This window comes from Tachypleus tridentatus, chromosome 4 (genome assembly GCF_004210375.1).
Source record: "Tachypleus tridentatus isolate NWPU-2018 chromosome 4, ASM421037v1, whole genome shotgun sequence".
NCBI lineage: Eukaryota > Metazoa > Arthropoda > Merostomata > Xiphosura > Limulidae > Tachypleus > Tachypleus tridentatus.
Window position 1 is genome coordinate 80,788,918 of NC_134828.1, and position 17,847 is coordinate 80,806,764.

The 17,847-nt window shown below is 35.3% G+C and overlaps 1 protein-coding gene across 2 annotated transcripts in view; it reads left to right on the forward strand.

Annotated features, from left to right (window-relative positions):
• Nucleotides 1-5,450, forward strand: part of LOC143249532 (tetraspanin-18B-like) — a 48,773-nt gene extending 43,323 nt beyond the window's left edge. For both annotated transcript variants that reach the window (XM_076499550.1, XM_076499551.1), the window contains exon 3: nt 288-5,450. In XM_076499550.1, the coding sequence (XP_076355665.1) occupies nt 1,863-2,876 (1,014 nt within the window). In that variant the 5' untranslated portion in view covers nt 288-1,862 and the 3' untranslated portion in view covers nt 2,877-5,450. The remainder of the gene's footprint in view (nt 1-287) is intronic.
• The last annotated feature ends 12,397 nt before the right edge of the window (nt 5,451-17,847 follow it).

A 17,847-nucleotide genomic window follows, 5' to 3' on the forward strand; every position in this document is an offset into this window, starting at 1 on the left:
TATAATTAACAAATTTTACCTTTGTTTCCACTGTATTTCAACAGTTTGTAATCATTATTTGAACTTAAGATTATTTTATACCATTCATATTTCTATTTTCATACTTATGTGTTTTGATAATTTCAACTTCTATTTTATATAATAAAACTGTTTTGTACTATTATAATTTCTATTTACTTGTTTTGATTGTAACAAGTTATAAAACAATTCTAATCTTCATTTCATTTATCACGTATTCTTGAAAAAAAAATCATTTTAACTAATATTATCTTCTTCGTCATTTCTAGAAAATCGTACCAAGGAGAAAAGACAACAAATAAATGTTGTAAGTGATTAACTCATCTGACAACGAAATATTTCACAAGAGGACCAAGTACTTGAAGTAAAATACACAAGGTTAAATTTTAAATTTTCTTTAGTGATCGTAATATAACTTGTTTACTCACGAGTTGAACTAGAGTTTCTGAAAGTCTTAAAGGACATAAAAATGGTTAATTCCGTTTATTGAAAGCCTCAATTATTGTAAAGAGGCGGGCAACGTTTGCTTGTAGTTTTACATAAATGTTACTGATGCAATCGAAGAATCAGAGAAACGTGTAACTAAAAGTAAAGGCAACCAATAACTTAGAGTTTTAAAGTTTAATTAACTTCAATATAGTGATTCTCTCAGTCACAGCAGACCGCACGTAATGGTCAACAGAAGTCGTTAATATTGACAAATGACGGAAGACTGGCTGACCGATTGTCACTCGTGTCTTCGAACCTGTGTTAAAGAAAGAGCAGAGCATTCAACTTATAACTTCTCCACGATAATTCTCTTTCATAGCAACCAATATACTGTACAAAATGAAAGCATTTCAGTGGCATATTCGATAAATCATCCTGTTTTTGAGGGTACGTGTAAAACTTTAAGTTACCGAGCCAACTCAGATGCTTGGCGATAAATTGGGCAGCTACGCGATGATCAGCTTGGGAATGTACAGTCTGGCCACAGTTTTTGCTTATAATATGTTGACACATATTCGTGAACGTGCTTATATCTAATATGATCAACCATCGTGCTCCTTTAATAATAAAGGAAACATTCATGTCTTGTCTGAGAACATCAGATGGCGCAACTCCAAAATAATAATGATAAAAAGTTCTCAGAAAACATAGGACAGTAAGAATGTCAATTAAAAATTTATGCCATACAGCAAAAACAATTGTTATGAGAAATATTTCTCATAAAAGGGAAAAAGAATTGTGAAAGTTTTCAAGTATTAATATTCCAAAAACGAAGAGTTCTCTACCGATCAATTGAATATCTTGCCAAGTTAAGCAAAAGTTGTAAAACTCTTACTAATTCTATTACATTTTAGTACAAAACCTTATATTCTGTTTTCGTCTTTTTAGCATGGCTGTATAAACTTGAAACATCACCCCGCACTACAATAAATCAACGTTTAATGAACCATTTTGTTCCTTTTAGTCTGTGGAATGCTAAATCCTTATGTTTTATTTGTTCACACTATTGTTACACTGTAATCTTTTTCTTTCTATAAGTCATTCCTATTTCGCTCTTTTTCTGCTTTAATATAAAATATTTCTCACCATTTTTTTAAAAAAACTAATCTGATATTCTCCATCTTGAATTTCTTAAGACTTATTTACTGTTAAATTATCTTTTTCAAGTTTATTTTTAATCAACATGTATTTTAGACATTTATCATTTAGATTTCACTCGTATTTATTACTTCCTCTTGTTTTATGTTTCATTTATTTACCAATATTTACGAAAGTCGCCTGAGTCTGATACAGTCTTCTCTGTGCTTTGAGTCTTGTTACATATTTGAGGGTTTGTCATCACCACCACCAGCTCGATGTTCCTCCACAGAGCGATGAGGTATTACAGGCTCTGGATCTACTCCTGTAACCTGGCCTTACTCCTCAGTGTTCTGATTTTCGTATCTCTGGCGGCCTGGATCTTTTCCGACCACCACATGGCTCTTTTTCCCTATATTCGTTTCCACCAGCCCACTCTGGTGTATGCTTGTGTTGCCCTTGCTTTACAAGGTGGAATTCTACAAGCTATTGGTTGTTGGGGAGCGGTGCGAATGAATGAGCGACTTCTAAACGTCTACTGGTCAATTATGTTAGCTCTCCTCGTTGGTGATGTTATCATGGGCATTATTTGGATCTTTCATTACAATCACATAACAATCAACTTACAAAGCGACCTAAAATCGAGACTTCAAGTTGATTATGGAAAAGAGTTGCAGTTTCAGATCTTATGGGATAGAATTCAGGAAGATGCTCAGTGTTGTGGTGTTGACGGTCCAAAAGACTACAACCACACTTTTTGGTTCGAACAACAACGAGAGAGCTTTCCTAAGTACCACCAAATGGTACCACTGAGCTGTTGTCGCTTTAGGTTCACAGCCCATGTATGGGAAAGCGCATTTCTGAACCACACTTGTGTTGAGAGTTACCTTGCAAGTGAAGTTTACCAAGAAGGTTGTTACGCTGAAGTTCAAAAATGGCTTCAACAAAGCGCAGATTTATTATGTGTGCTTGGATTTTGTGTAATCACGTTTTTAAAAGTTTGTTTTCTTGGCATTCTCCGGTACGAAATACGAGAAATGATTCAGAAAATCAGGATTCTTCAAGAGCTGGATGAACCTTCATCAGCACTTGGATTGAACCTCCTATATATTAGACCGTCTATTCAAAGTGATACCTATTCAAGAGACATTTCGCAGAGTCACGTTGGAAATCACCTAGTTTCAAACAACCACATCCCCCATGAATCATTTTCGAAAGAGAGTTTTAGAAGTATAAATGGGAACAACAACGAAAGTGAGCACTGGGACTACAAGAAAACTAGTGCTGTGTAGCTTTCAATGTGCTTAATGTACACAAACTTTGATTCAGTGTATTTCTTGTTCCGTGTTCCAGAGTAGTTTTAAAGCATTTTTAACTCTGCTTTTCTTCTTAGCCTTATGATAAAATCTAACTTAGACATCAAAGTAATGTGTAAAAAAACAAAACCGGTCTTCTTAGATTAACATCGTGTTATGTTAGAATCATATTATTACAGTTTTTTTTAAGCCTTTGTTAAGAAAGGGAACAGAGATTAATTTGCACGAAAAAATTTAAAAAGAAAGAGGGTTAAAGCTAATGCCATCTATCAGTACATATGAAATAAACTACATTTTCTTTATTTTTTGAAGGAAATGTTTTAAACATTTGACAATCCTTAATGTATTATTTTATGTTTATTTAGATAACCAAATACATAACTGAATAACGAAGTCTTATTATGTTATATATTCTTAAGTTCCTCTAGATGGCGCTAACTAAGATGTACTGAAGGTAGCTGTGCCTTTAAAGACCATAAATAACTAAGAAATGGCATCGACTTGTGTTTTGTTGATGCTGTTTAAGTTTACATATTTTTTATGTTTTACACTATTATATTCATTGAAAGACGTTTAGTTAAAACCGATTTATACAGATTTATTTTACCTTTCACAACATTTTAAAATCAGATATTCTATCTGCTAAAACAGTTATTTAAATACCAACGTTACTGTTGTTATTGTTAGTATGGAGTTTAGATTAAATTATACATTGATAAATTATTAATTAAAGTAATTATTAGCAGTTAAGTAGGTAAGTAAAAAGGTTGTTTAGCAGTAGCCTAGTTCTTTATATTATGAAATATTGTAAAGAACCACAATCTCCGATACAAAAATTTACTATTTTACTGCCTTCTGTGCAATAATAGAATTTATTTAACTTAAATGACTTCATATTACATAGATATGTAAAAGGAATATAATCACACTGAGGAAATTAAGAACATATAAGAGTAAAGAACCAAGTCAAAATAAAAGACAAGTACTTGCCATTCTCTTTGTTTTAGACATGTTAACCCTGTGAATTGCAATGGCATAAACTTCATTTTTGTTTATAAAAAAAATAATTAACTCTGTCAAACGGTTTCTATACATTTAAAAGAACTGATAATATTCTAGTTTAGAAGAAATATTTTTAATTATTAAAAAAACTAGATTAAAACTTTCTATTTTGAATATATTAAAATAATAATTATACGTTCACTTAGTTACCCCCAAAAGCAAAACAATTTTTTGCATATAAATTTCTCAACAAGTGGGTTTCTCGTCATCACTGATTAATTTTTTTCTTAGGCTAGAATGTTAGCAACATAAAAGAAAGTGAAAAAAATTATAAACGTACCTGATCATTGTTATAATATTACATAATAGTTTGATCTGTAAACAAAATCTGCATAGTATCGACTGGTGACAGGTAATAAAATAACCAACTCGACTGACACCACCTCAATCTTAAATAATAACAATCCAAAAAAAAAAAAAAAAATCTTAATAAAGGTTCCGGTGAAATAGTAGGGACAAAAACATCGCGGCCAACAGAGCATTATCATTTCCTCAGAAAGGAGACAAGACGTTTCCTGACAAATTAAAATGTAAAAATTGTTAATATAGCATCTAAATTTTATTTTCATAATGTGCTATATATAGAGAGATTGTTTAATAGTGACACGGGGTTATTATCAGAGGTGAATTAACAACTATGATACTGAATCAAACGTCTCGAGACAAAGCTGCCTGCTACAAGAGCATTTATACATACTAACAACACAATATCCAAGGAAAAGGTATTTAGAAATGGTCAAACAGACTGGAGTAAAGCCAGTTAAGCTAATACTTCTCATTGTGACACTGTGGTTAGAAGGGGGTATGACTTTATATAAATGCATGAACTGAAAACAAAACACTGTTTATATGCCTCCCCTCCCGCCAATAGCAAGAGCGGTGAACCTGAAAGCCTATAGCTTTGTAAATAACAACAAAAAGGTTTATATGGAAAGTTATTACAAGAGTAAAAACAATTTTAAGGGTGTCACTTTTGAAGCGACAAGAGCGCCATCTTTAAAACCATTTCAGAATCGCTGAAAAAAAAAACAGCCTTCATTTTGTAAATATTTCTTGGTTACAAAGAACGAAAATAGAATAATATATGAATAATTAACTGGGTGTTTAAAATTAATGCTGAAATCTCATAACATGGGGTACATTTGGTTTGATTAAAAATTGTTACAATGATTTGTAATAAAAGACTAAAGATTCCATGGCAGTGTATGAAGAGCTATGTTAACAAGGCTACATTTGTGCTTATCACTTATTCTACTGATGAAACTTGACCTTTGTAATCTAATAAACGTATTTATATAGAAGTAATTAATGATTAGAAAAGGGTAATGCCACCTTTCGGCAGGTATTTCCAGCAGCTCCATATATTAAACAACAATAAAATAAGTTAATATTGTTCACAAGTAATTTATAAAGCATACAGAACATTTACTGTCTATTTCTGTAATTTTTGGAACTTCGTTTACACAGTTGCAAACTGTTGTGAATGAGTGGTGCTTTTATGTATATAATATTATGTAGAAAGTTCTTACGATGTATAAGAAATAAAATTCTTTCAAAAGAACATTTATCTTTTATTTTTCTCGTAATTTAAAGAGATTCTCATATAACGGATCGAACTTTTAAAGTAAAATTCATTTAGCTTTAAGAGTTCCTATAAATATCATTTTCTTTTCTTTTATCAGAACATTATTCATTAGTGAACATAATTATAAAAAGATGGATACTTACCTCATTACACACATTACAAAAAAAAGTTTTTTTGGGTTTTCCGAGTTCTTACTTCACTGAAACAAAAGATGAGCGTAATTCTCAAACTTCAACTTTGTTTTCTCATTAAACGTTCATCAAAATTACAACATTTTAAATTTTGGAAACAAGAAGAGGAATCCTTAGTTAGATAACAAAAACATATTAATCAAGTATATGAAATATTCCTAAATATCGATTAAGGTAAAAAAGTAGGTATATATATATACTCAAGACTTCGTGATTTTTAACCTAACATCGACGTGATAAACTTGTACTAATAATGATTTTCTTTTTCAAAATATTAGTACAGCTAAGTAACTAAAAAACACTTCAAAATTAATTGTCCTTCTCAATAAATATGATAAAAGAAAGTTGCATACAAATGAGAGTTACAAAACCTTGTGTATTCAATATATAAGGTACTCTGCGTTAAGACTGCTTAAGATATTTAATTGCTTAGCTTTACTCCAGTGAGCACCGATAACGAAATTTTGTTGTCATTCCACAGCCCAAAAAGCGTAAAGAATTATCATTTAGCTTTACTCCAGTGAGCAGCGATAACGAAATTTTGTTGTCATTCCATGGCCCAAAAAGCGTAGAGAATTATCATTTAGCTTTACTCCTGTGAGCACCGACAACGAAATTTTGTTGTCATTCCACGGCCCCAAAAGCGTTGAGAATTATCATTTAGCTTTACTCCAGTGAGCACCAACAACGAAATTTTGTTGTCATTCCACAGCCCAAAAAGCGTAGAGAATTATCATTTAGCTTTACTCCAGTGAGCACCGATAACGAAATTTTGTTGTCATCCTACGGCCCAAAAAGCGTAGAGAATTATCATTTAGCTTTACTCCAGTGAGCACCGATAACGAAATTTTGTTGTCATTCCGCGGCCCAAAAAGCATAGAGAATTATCATTTAGCTTTACTCCAGTGAACACCGATAGCGAAATTTTGTTGTCATTCCACGGCCCAAAAAGCGTAGTTAATTATCATTTAGCTTTACTCCTGTGAGCACCGATAACGAAGTTTTGTTGTCATTCCACGGCCCAAAAAGTGTAGAGAACTATCAGTAGCGCAGAGAGTTCGCATAAAAGCTTTACTTGATGTTGGTTGGACTCTCCGATAAATTGCTGCAAATTTGAAATGCGATCAAGTACACCCTAGATCTTGAGACCCTGATACCGACTCAGGTAAATTTAAAAATAGGAAAAGACAAAGTACCTAAACTCAACAATACTGATGTTAATATCTTCATTTATATAGCCTTCTGTACAGAAGGAAGACTGACACTGATCTCAAGCATGAGATAAACGACCATGTACCAAATGACAGAAAAGTGTCCAGATCTACAGTATCAAGAACACTCAACGAGAATGGAATATTTGTATGTTTAGCAGGTAAAATCCTTTACTTTAATCTCCAAATATTCTCAAAAGACTGAAATTTATTAAGAGGTATAAAATCTGGAATGTTGATGATTGGAAAAGGGTGTTATGGACGAATGAGTCCAAGTTTGAAATATTTGATCCAAAGAGTAGATCGTATGTTCAACAGTTTGTTTGTTTGTTTTTTTAATTTCGCACAAAGCTACACGAGAGCTATCTGTGTTAGCCGTCTCTAATTTAGCAGTGTAAGACTAGAGGGAAATTAAACGACAAATAAACTGTTTATAAACAAATAACCAAAAATAGAAGGATCAGAAAGTATTCGTAGAGATCAGAACGTGTGAAAAAACTGATATTATTTTGGCGAATAAACTATATTATACGATTCCAGAACTAGACACTTGGTTCATAATTATTAGAATTTAGCCAGGAAAAAATGTACTTCCGGCAATTTAGCGTCGTCTCCGTCATTATCTGCTTGGTCATCATGGTGAACAGGAAACAACTGTCCAGTGGTTTAAAAAACCGAATTATTGTAAAATACAAGTCTTGTGTGGCTCTTTCCGGTATTTCTACACAACTTAATGTGCCGAACTCTACTGTTCAAAGCATAATTGCCAAGTTTAAGTTTACAGAATCAACTGTTAACCTCCCTCTTTCCGGACGCCCCACCAAAATTCCAGAGAGAACCAAAAGGAAGGTTCTCAGAGAAGTTAGTAGGAACCCTCGTTTAACACGTAATGACATACAGAAACTGATAGGGGAAACTGGGATTGAAGTAAGCACCTCTACAGTTACGAACATGTTACGCTCTTCTGGGTTCAAAGCATGCCGTCCTCGTAGAACTCCATATTTAAAGCCTGTTCATTTAGAAGCACGATTGAGGTATGCAAGAAAGCATGTAGATAAACCCTTTATCTATTGGAAGAGTATTCTTTGGTCAGACGAGACTAAACTTGAGCTTTTTGGCCACAATGATGTTCGCTACATTTTCCGTAGGAAGGGGAAACGAAATCTTCCAAAGAACACCGTCCCTACAGTTAAACACGGAGGTAGCTCGATCATGCTATGGGGTTCCTTCAGCTCTTCTGGTGTAGGCAGACTTCACCGCGTCAACGGAATCATGAAAAAAAGAAAAGTATATTAGACACTTATATCAAGAATGATGCTCGGAACTTGCGGCTTGGGCGTCGTTGGATCTTCCAGCACGACAATGACCCTAAGCACACATCAAAATATGTGCAATCCTGGTTGCAGAGGAACCATATAAGCGTTCTGGAGTGGCCATCGCAGTCACCCGATCTCAACCCAATTGAAAACGTTTGGCATGAGTTGAAGACCAGGGTTCATCAGTGTCATCCGAAAAACTTGCAAGAGTTGAAGGCCTTCTGTAAAGAAGAATGGAAGAAAATACCAGTCGAGTACTGTCAAACGATCATGGGGAGCTATGAGGAGAGATTGCGCCAAGTAATTCACCTGAAAGGCTAGACGCATGAACACTTTCTGCCCCTATGTTTGGTTATTTGCTTATAAACAGTTTATTTGTCTTTCAATTTACATAAAAATTTATGTAGGTGTGTGTTAGTATAATATTTATAATATACAATACTTGAGAAAAAACTACTCACGACGCAGGGGTACGAACACATTCTGTCGTAACTGTAGCAATGATGCACACATCGTCTAAAGAGAGTCGAAAGGTGTTCTTTGGGACTTATTACTGGTGAACCTAATACTACTCTGGGTTTCTGTATTTAAAATAATCGGTAAATTGTTCTACTGGAGACATGACATTGGGCACTGCCTCTCATCATGACAAAGCGTTACCTGAGTGAATCTCCAGCTACCATGAAGAAATCTCTCATAAATCATACATCATTACGTCTATACATACTGGTGTTTTTACACTCGTTACTGAACATTCATTAAAACAATAAATTTTAAAGAACTTATCATTAATCTATTGTTCTCTAGACACCGATCCGTTGTAAATTGGTATACTTACAGAAATTCTTACCACTTGTGGTGTTGCTGCCACCATTTTCAAAAACTACCATGTTGCGCAGAAGACTGTAGAGCTAAAATAGATTTTCTCTCAATCTATTCCTCACCATATGGTCCCAGGTACTCACTCCAGTCTCTGTTTTGCTGTCCTTATTAGGTGTATACACGCTAAACTGACCGCTCCTAATGACCATTTATGCAAACAGTGGTTACTGTGAAGTTTCATAAAGATCCGTGATTGCATGGCAGATAATTTCACACAAAACAAATGGTCAAATGCAGATTTATGATTGAACACTCTTTTAATACAGCAAGTTTTGTCAAAACTAGAGAAATACAATTGAATAGCTATGAAAGGCTCAAACGCCTGTTTGTTCTTGCCAGGACATCTACAACACAGTTTGGTTCAACTTTAATATTACGGTGAATGTATAATGAGGCCAGGCCATTCAATCGAATTTCAGTGGTGGTATTTCTCAAATACGTTTTGAGTCTCCTGAGAATTGAAAGCGAACGCTCGACTAAGCTCGTTGCCACAGTCAGCGTGGCAAATACTTTCAACAGTCTAGAAATGATTGGGAACATTTCTGCATTGCACATTGCATATGCATCTATGACATTTTTTGGTCTGTTGTTCGCAAGTGATTTGTACCAAACCCTAAGTTCACCTGCTGCAGCTAGTGAAGTGCTGTCAATGTCAGCCTTGTATATATTGACCAACTCTTTAATTTGGTCACATTGTTGCGCTGTAGGTTCTGACCGTTTTGTGGTAAACCCTGATGGTAGTAGACACAAAGTTTGTAAAGATAGTTTTGTGACTGGACAGATGGTCACATATTTGTGAAAGAAAGTGATTGATCAACAAATGGTACAAATACAACAATACAAAAGTACTCCTCAGGGCTAGTGGTTTGTGAGTTAGCACGGTACATCTGTCTTTTAGCCTGCCTTGGCATTATGATGTCAATTTGAAGTTCACTACACAGAGTTTGAGCCTCACAGAAAATGTTGTTAAATTCATTCACAGTATTATTTCTGAGTGAACGGATTAAATCTTCTACTATTTCTGCGTGATGCATCGCAGCACCTAAATCAATGTTCTGTTGCTGCAGTAAGTTGCACAGAGGTAAAATAAAGGAAAACAATTTTGCAATGGTAAGTAGAGTGATAATGAATTCTGGCTGTGTTATAGAACACAACAATTGATTGGCTTGCGTGGCAGAATCTCTGTCTTACCAACCTGATATGGTCTCAAGGGCATCTGCAACTGCATGGATTAATTCTAGAAAGACAATGACTGAGTCATGCCTCTCAACTCACTGGGTGAAGCAGAGACCTTTCAAACTTTTTTTTCGATTCAGGTGATTAATTCTCCACCGAAAGAGCCAAAACGTGCTTTCGTTTGAGTGTACTGAGAAAGTTTTCAATGCTAGAAATTACTCCCATGCAATTTCGCACAGGAACTTCTTTACAAACATCAGAAATTGTCACGTTTAAGGAATTGGCACTGCACTGTACATAGGGTGCAAGTGGGAATTTATCAGTTATTTGTCTCTGGACACCATTGAATTTCCCACTCATAGAGACAGCACCATCGTACCCTTGTCCTCGCAGGTAAGACATGTCAATATCATATTTTGTCAGATTGGTTATAATAACATCAGCCACGTTTCTACCTGTCACATCATAAATAAGTATAAATTGCAAAATTCTTTTCTCTCAGTGCAACAGAGTTGTCATTGGCATGCAAATATCTAACATACAGCAAAAACCGTTCAATGCCTGAAATATCTGTTGTTTCATCAGCTAATATTGAGAAACACTTTGCAGCATTAACCCTGTTGATCAAAGCATCAAGAACATGAGTATTACAAGCATTGATGATTTCATTTTGAATTTGAGAACTCAGATACGTAGCATTCCTCTTTGTACTCTTAATACTTGCTGAAAGCTTGACATCACCCTTTGCCCTGTAGCGCAAAATTGCACGAAAATTTCCATCATTATTGATGGGCTCCTCATCAGTTTCACCAACAAACATTGGACCAGAATAATATTTTCCCCTCAAAGCTAAACTCTGTCTCCCACACAGCAATACAGTATCAATAAGAGGCATTAAATATTGCCGGTTCTGTTCAATGTTTTGCTTGTAAGTTGCATCAAGCTGCAAGTGAACAGATGAACTTGTGTTTACGACCTGTAGGAAATTGTTAGCTTTTTCTTTGCTGTCTTAGTGGTACTGTTTCATTCATGTGCCTTGAAGTCTTCAACAGCCTTCTTCCAGTTTGGGGCCCGGCATGGACAAGCGTGTTAAGGCGTGCGACTCGTAATCTGAGGGTCGCGGGTTCGCATTCCTGTCGCGCCAAACATGCTCGCCTTTTAGCCGTGGGGCATTATAATGTGACGGTCAATCTCACTATTCGTTGGTAAAAGAGTAGCCCAAGAGTTGGCGGTGGGTGGTGATGACTATCTGCCTTCCCTCCAGTCTTACACTGCTAAATTAGAAACGGCTAGCACAGATAGCCCTCGAGTAGCATTATGCGAAACCCAAAAAACAAACAAACAATCTTCCAGTTTGTGTATGGAAATTTCACTAGTTGTCCCATTTTCTGGCTTCCAACACCAGCACCATCAAGAGCAAAAAGATAGGAGTACTTGAAGAAAGCACCCTTTGCATGTTGACTGTAGAGTAGCCATCTCCACTGTGAAAGCCAGTGATACTGAAAACGCAGTTTTCTTGGACCACACTGGGGGAAAACAATCACTACCTGGCTTCTAGGCATTTTCAAGGAGGCATTTTTTGGTTTCAGCCTTTATCTAAAAGAGACAGAAAGACATAGTTCTAATTAAGTTATTTTGCACATAGGAAAGTTTGTTATGAGAGTACAATAACCTCGAAGAGAAAGGCTTAGAGCTGTACTTCACAGAACAGACCTAACATCCTGTGGCTATAGGCCTACAATCACCAGCAGCAATGAATATTCAGTATAAAACTCATTAGAGTGTTTGCATGATTTTTAATACAAAATTAATAAAATGAGGAGTCGACTTACTTGTTTACCAATGCTGACATCATCAGAAATGTGATTTCCAATGTCCCAGACTGGACCTGAGGTGGTAGTGGCAGCACTAGTAGAAGGCCACAGTGATGACCCTGACAATTCAGTTGACAATTCTGATTCAACCTGATTGGCTACAGCAGATTGATCAGGTTCAGCCTCATGAATGGGTTTAAAGAACTCATGCAGTGTCTTTCGCTTTTTCAGGCTTGACATAGTCCATGCTTGATTGTTCATCGCAACCTCTGTTTGTCAACGTCACATTCACAGTACCATTGGCGCCATCAATAGTGAATGATTGACTATAGATGGCGCCAATGGTACTAGGTTAGTGCTATGGTGCTGCCAGCCTGCCACGGTTCCACCCACTGTTTATTTGTGAAGTTAATTCTTGAAATCCAGGGAATCTGAACATACACACTGTTCATGATATTTGAATACAGATTATAGACACTATACATATATTTTTCACTCTCCTGAGTCACTCTATATTTTGTATGTTGATGACAGGAGTGTAGGCCTACTTTGCTAGGCCTGATAACTTTAAGTTATATATTATATATATAGGCCTATATATTTATTTATGATTAAAAAAAATAAGACAAACACCTCAGTGTGCCATTCTGAAATTTCCCGGGGAGGCATACCCCCGGACCCGCCTAGCATGGCTTCGCGCCTGCATCAAGCACTCAAACTAAACCCCCTCCTAAAATGGCCATTTCTGGCTATGCCCCTGCTGTGTAGTATGATTGGCCTTCTACAACATACTCTGTAGTACAAATCTTGTAGTTATTAATGTATTCAGTACGACCTTGAATGTACCAAAATAAGATGCCAATGTTTTATAGCACTCATTTAATTTTAATACTCTGTATTTCCATGGCGTGTAGCACATGCAAAATGTGCTGAAACATTTGTACATTCAGAACATATGAACATGCATACAACTATCAGCATAACATGTGCTATTATATTCAGGCATAATTTTGTAGGTCGTACTAAATGTTTACCCTTTAATGTTTTTTAGTGCGAGGACACTGAAGTAAATATATTGTTCAAAAATAAAATTTCTACACTAACTTAAACATTATAAAATAATAAACACTGGTTGCATGCTTATGTCGGCCCGGCATGGCCAGGTGATTACAGCGCTTGACTCGTAATCTGAGGGTCGTAGGTTCGAATCCCCGTCGCACTAAACATGCTCGCTCTTTCAACCGTGGAGGCGTTATAATGTTATGGTCAATCCCACAATTCGTTGGTAAAAGAGTAGCTCAAGAGTTAGCGGTGGGTGACCATGACTAGCTGCCTTCCCTCTATCGTCTTACACTGCTAAATTAGAAACGGCTATCGCAGATAGCCCTCGTGTAGCTTTGCGCGAAATTCATAAACCAAACCATGCTTATATCTTTATATATACTTTTCTATATGCTTAAAACACGCCCACGTTGAGACCAAAACCAATTTTAAGTTTTAATTAGTGTTTTAAAACCTCAGGCAATACTTAAATAAGTCTATGTAAGAATAAATTAATATTGTTCAGTGCTACATATTATTAAACATTATTTTTCAAGTCAATGAACGTTTTGTTCATTGTATTAACCTACTGTTCTTTTGAAGTGTACATGCACATCATACATTTTATTTACTGACACACAAATCGAAGGTTGCTACTATACCCCAGCCGTGGGGGTGTATAATGTGACGGTCAATCCCACTATTCGTTGGTAAAAGAGTAGCCCAAGAGTTGGCGGTGGGTGGTGATGACTAGCTGCCTTCCCTCTAGTCTTACACTGCTAAATTAGGGACGGCTAGCACAGATAGCCCTCGAGTAGCTTTGTGCGAAATTCCCAAACAAACAAATGCTACTGTACTCAGTTATAGCTAAAGAAAATGAAATGAATTATTTATGAAAATTGATGATAACAACTATACAAGTTAAACTTTAAGACTTCACTATCGAGCCATAGCCACGCGTTATAGATTTTTTTTACCATAAAGATTCAACCAGTTACTTTTTCTGTTATACTGATCAAACGTGCAGAGAAATACACTGCACCTGTATGATCCATAAAAAATAAATTAAGTCAAATATATATATATATATATATATATCTTTTCTTTTATAAACTAAAGCCTGCAATTACATTATGTCTACGAAAACCACGATTTCTGAAAAAAAAAAAAAAAAAGATGTTATTGATGGCTGATTCTCGAAGTTGACTGATTTTAACACTATTTACGCGGTAACTGAGCTTGAACGTATAATACGTCAAATATATTCATATATCTTATATTTTGATCTTCACTTAAAAATCACAAATTTTGAGACATCGTAAAATACAAATGTTGTTATAAGAAACAGTGCCTAATTTATTAAAAACCTATATTTTTAGAAGTTTGTTTTCCTAACAATGATCAGTGCAGAAAATTAATCCAATCCAAACGATACAAAAAACATACCAAGTGCTAATGAACTTTGATCCTCTCTGTAATTATTGTAAATAGTAAATTCAAATACTTATGCAAAAATTTTAATAACATAATTGTAACTTGTTTAGTAAAATAACTAAAAAAAACACTGGACTTACGGCCCGGCATGGCCAGGTGGTTTAGGCACTCGACTCGTAATCTGAGGGTCGTAGGTTCAAATCCCCGTCACACCAAAACATACTCGCTCTTTCAACCGTGGGGGCGTTATATTGTGACGGTCAATCCCACTATTCGTTGGTAAAAGAGTAGCCAAGAGTTGGCGATGGGTGGTGACCACTAGCTGCGAAATTGTGCGAAATTCAAAACAAATCAAACCATAGGACTTACAAATACATTGTTGTTCTACTCAATGTGTGTAGTTTGTTCTTTCTCCAAGTTTGCTTCACATATAAGTTATACAAAAAAAAGAAAATAGTTGTAAGATCAGAAATGCTGTCGATTTAATCTACAGTGTAGACTGATATCACCTCTAAGTTAAGACTGTTTGTTGATTCAAGCTCGTAATATATTTGAAATTGACGTTGCACAAGAACAGCCTATAAATCTATGTGTAATAGAACAGTTTGTGTTTTTGGTTAAACAACCACTATTTTGGTATTATCTGTTCACAAAAAAGCTTAGTTTTCAGTATAAACCCATACTGACAACTTGAAGTAAAATTTGCGAGATTTAGACCATCTTTTACTTTATCATACGATCCGTCGGTGGGTTGTTGATAAGGCTATGGACTCACAATGTCAAAATCCGGGATTCGATTTACCATTTAGCCCAACGTGGCTTTGCTCTAAAACAAACAAACAATTTTACCCGCATTACTTCGTCTTTCTTCGTTTACAAGTTTTACATTGTTTTCAAAATTATTATACATTTAATTACATATATATATATGTATAAAACAAATATTTGCTTCTGCAGATAACTGACTTGTAACTCATATATAAAAACATATATAGCATTACTCAAGTCAAACTATATTTAATTTTTTGCTATACTTTTGCCAAATTTTCAAGTTCAGAAGGAAAAGACTTCAAGACCTTCCCAGCTTTCATGATAGCTTCAGGTAAATGTCTGTAAGTGACTCACTGTTTAAGGGTTTAAGAAATGTATTAACATAAACGTGCAAGACAAATTTCCATATCCTCATTATGTTTTTTTTTTTTAAACCTCAAGCCTAATGTTCTTACTGCAGAATCTCTGAATATTTTATTTTTAATTATTTTACATGTTTGATGTTTTGCTTTCATTTGGTCCTATAACTTCTTTTCTGTCAGTTTTATGGCTATATTGGGCGCACAATGTATACTCGTTTCATGATCATTGGTTAGAATTATTCGTATAAACTGATTCATTCGGTGAACGTCCCTGACTAAATAAACAAATGACTGACTATTGTAAATTATATTCCATGTGCCGATTATTCCTTTGAGTACGGTGAAGTCTATCATTAAGAAGTGGAATGTACTTCATACCACTCATTCACTATCCAGAGCAGTTTGCCCTTCCAGACTAAGTAACTGGGCAAACTGGAAACTGGTTAGAAACGCCACTGTGAAACCCACAGTGACTCTGAAAAATCTGCAACGTTCCATATCTGAGATGGAAATCAGTGTTCATACATCGACAATATTCTAGTCTCAATACAAAGCTGACCTGCATGGACAAGTGGCAAGAAGTCATTACTTAAAAAATGATTTGAAATCTCGAATGGAGTTTACGACAAAAAATGTAAATATACTGCAAAAATGTGACAGAAGGTTTTGTGGTTAGACAAGACGGAAATTGAGCTATTTTGTCTAAATTCAAAATCAAAACGTTGCGTCTGACATAAACCCGACACAGCTCGTCACCCACTCAATGCCATCACAACTGTCAAACATGATAGCGGCAACATTACGTTATGGGATGCTTCTCATCAGAAGGAACTGGAAAACCTTTCTAGATTGAGGGGTAGATAGGTGGTACAAAATGCAGACGAATCCTAGAGGAAAACCTGCTTTAGTCAGCTAATAATCTAAAACTGGGTCGAAAATTCACATTTCAGCAGGACAATGGCCCGAAGCAAATGGCCAAAGCCACATCTGAGTGGTTTGAAAATAAGAAAGTGAATGTTCTTGGGTGGCCCAGTCAAAGTCCTCACTTACTTCCAGTCAAACATTTATGGTAAGATTTGAAGATTGCAGATTATCAACAATCTCCAACAAGCTTGTTAGAATTGAAGCTATTTTGTCAGGAAGAATGGAAAAAATTAAGCCATCCCAATGTGCGAAGCTGGTAAAGACTTATCCAAAAAGACTCACATCAGTAATTGCTGCCAAAGGTTCTTCTACCAAGTGCTGACTTAGGGGGGCTGAATACTTATGAAATCAGCAAAATTCAATTTATATATTTTCTTTGCACGTTTTGTTGACATTGAACCTCCCTTACACATAACATTGTTAAGTTTGATCATTAGAGGTTTGAATAAAAAGTTCATTAAACATTGTTTACATTACTGGTAGGAGTGAATACTTTTGCGAAGCACCGTACAAATGTTTCTTGCACTATTAATCACCACAGCTATATCCAGAACTTTAAATAATCGTCTCTTTTCATAAAGGTCCACACAGACTTGTTCAGTTACATTAGAACACAACTGACAAGACATATTATTCTCTACTAATTTGTTTTAATGCAATCTGTGATAACTTCACTTTAAAAAAGCCACCATGTTTTTACAGCTACTTTTACAAACACACAATCTATCTATCTAATTAACTATCTTTGTCTTACTTTCTACATAATTAACTCAAACTGCATTTTGTACACATGTTTATACCCCAACCGAGACATAGAACTTACTACTCACGACGAGATATTATTATGACCTAGCTATGTACACAGCCTGTCAAAAATGACGGGAAAAGTACTACAACTCCATCCCATTGTATACCCTAACATCATTTTTCACAGCCAACTGAAATAAATAAATTTTGCGAAATCAAGCTCGACCATAAAAGACAGAAAAGAACAGTCGAGGTAGTCAAAGGTGGGTAAATTCCTTTGTGAACCAATCATAAAATGAATTCGTGGTGTATTTATAGAATAATTATTAGTAAAAATCAGGTACACTAATAGCTTCTAATATATAGCAAAGACAGTGCGTTTAGATAACATTACGTTCCAACGGTGGCTTTTTTGTCATGTAACTCAGCAA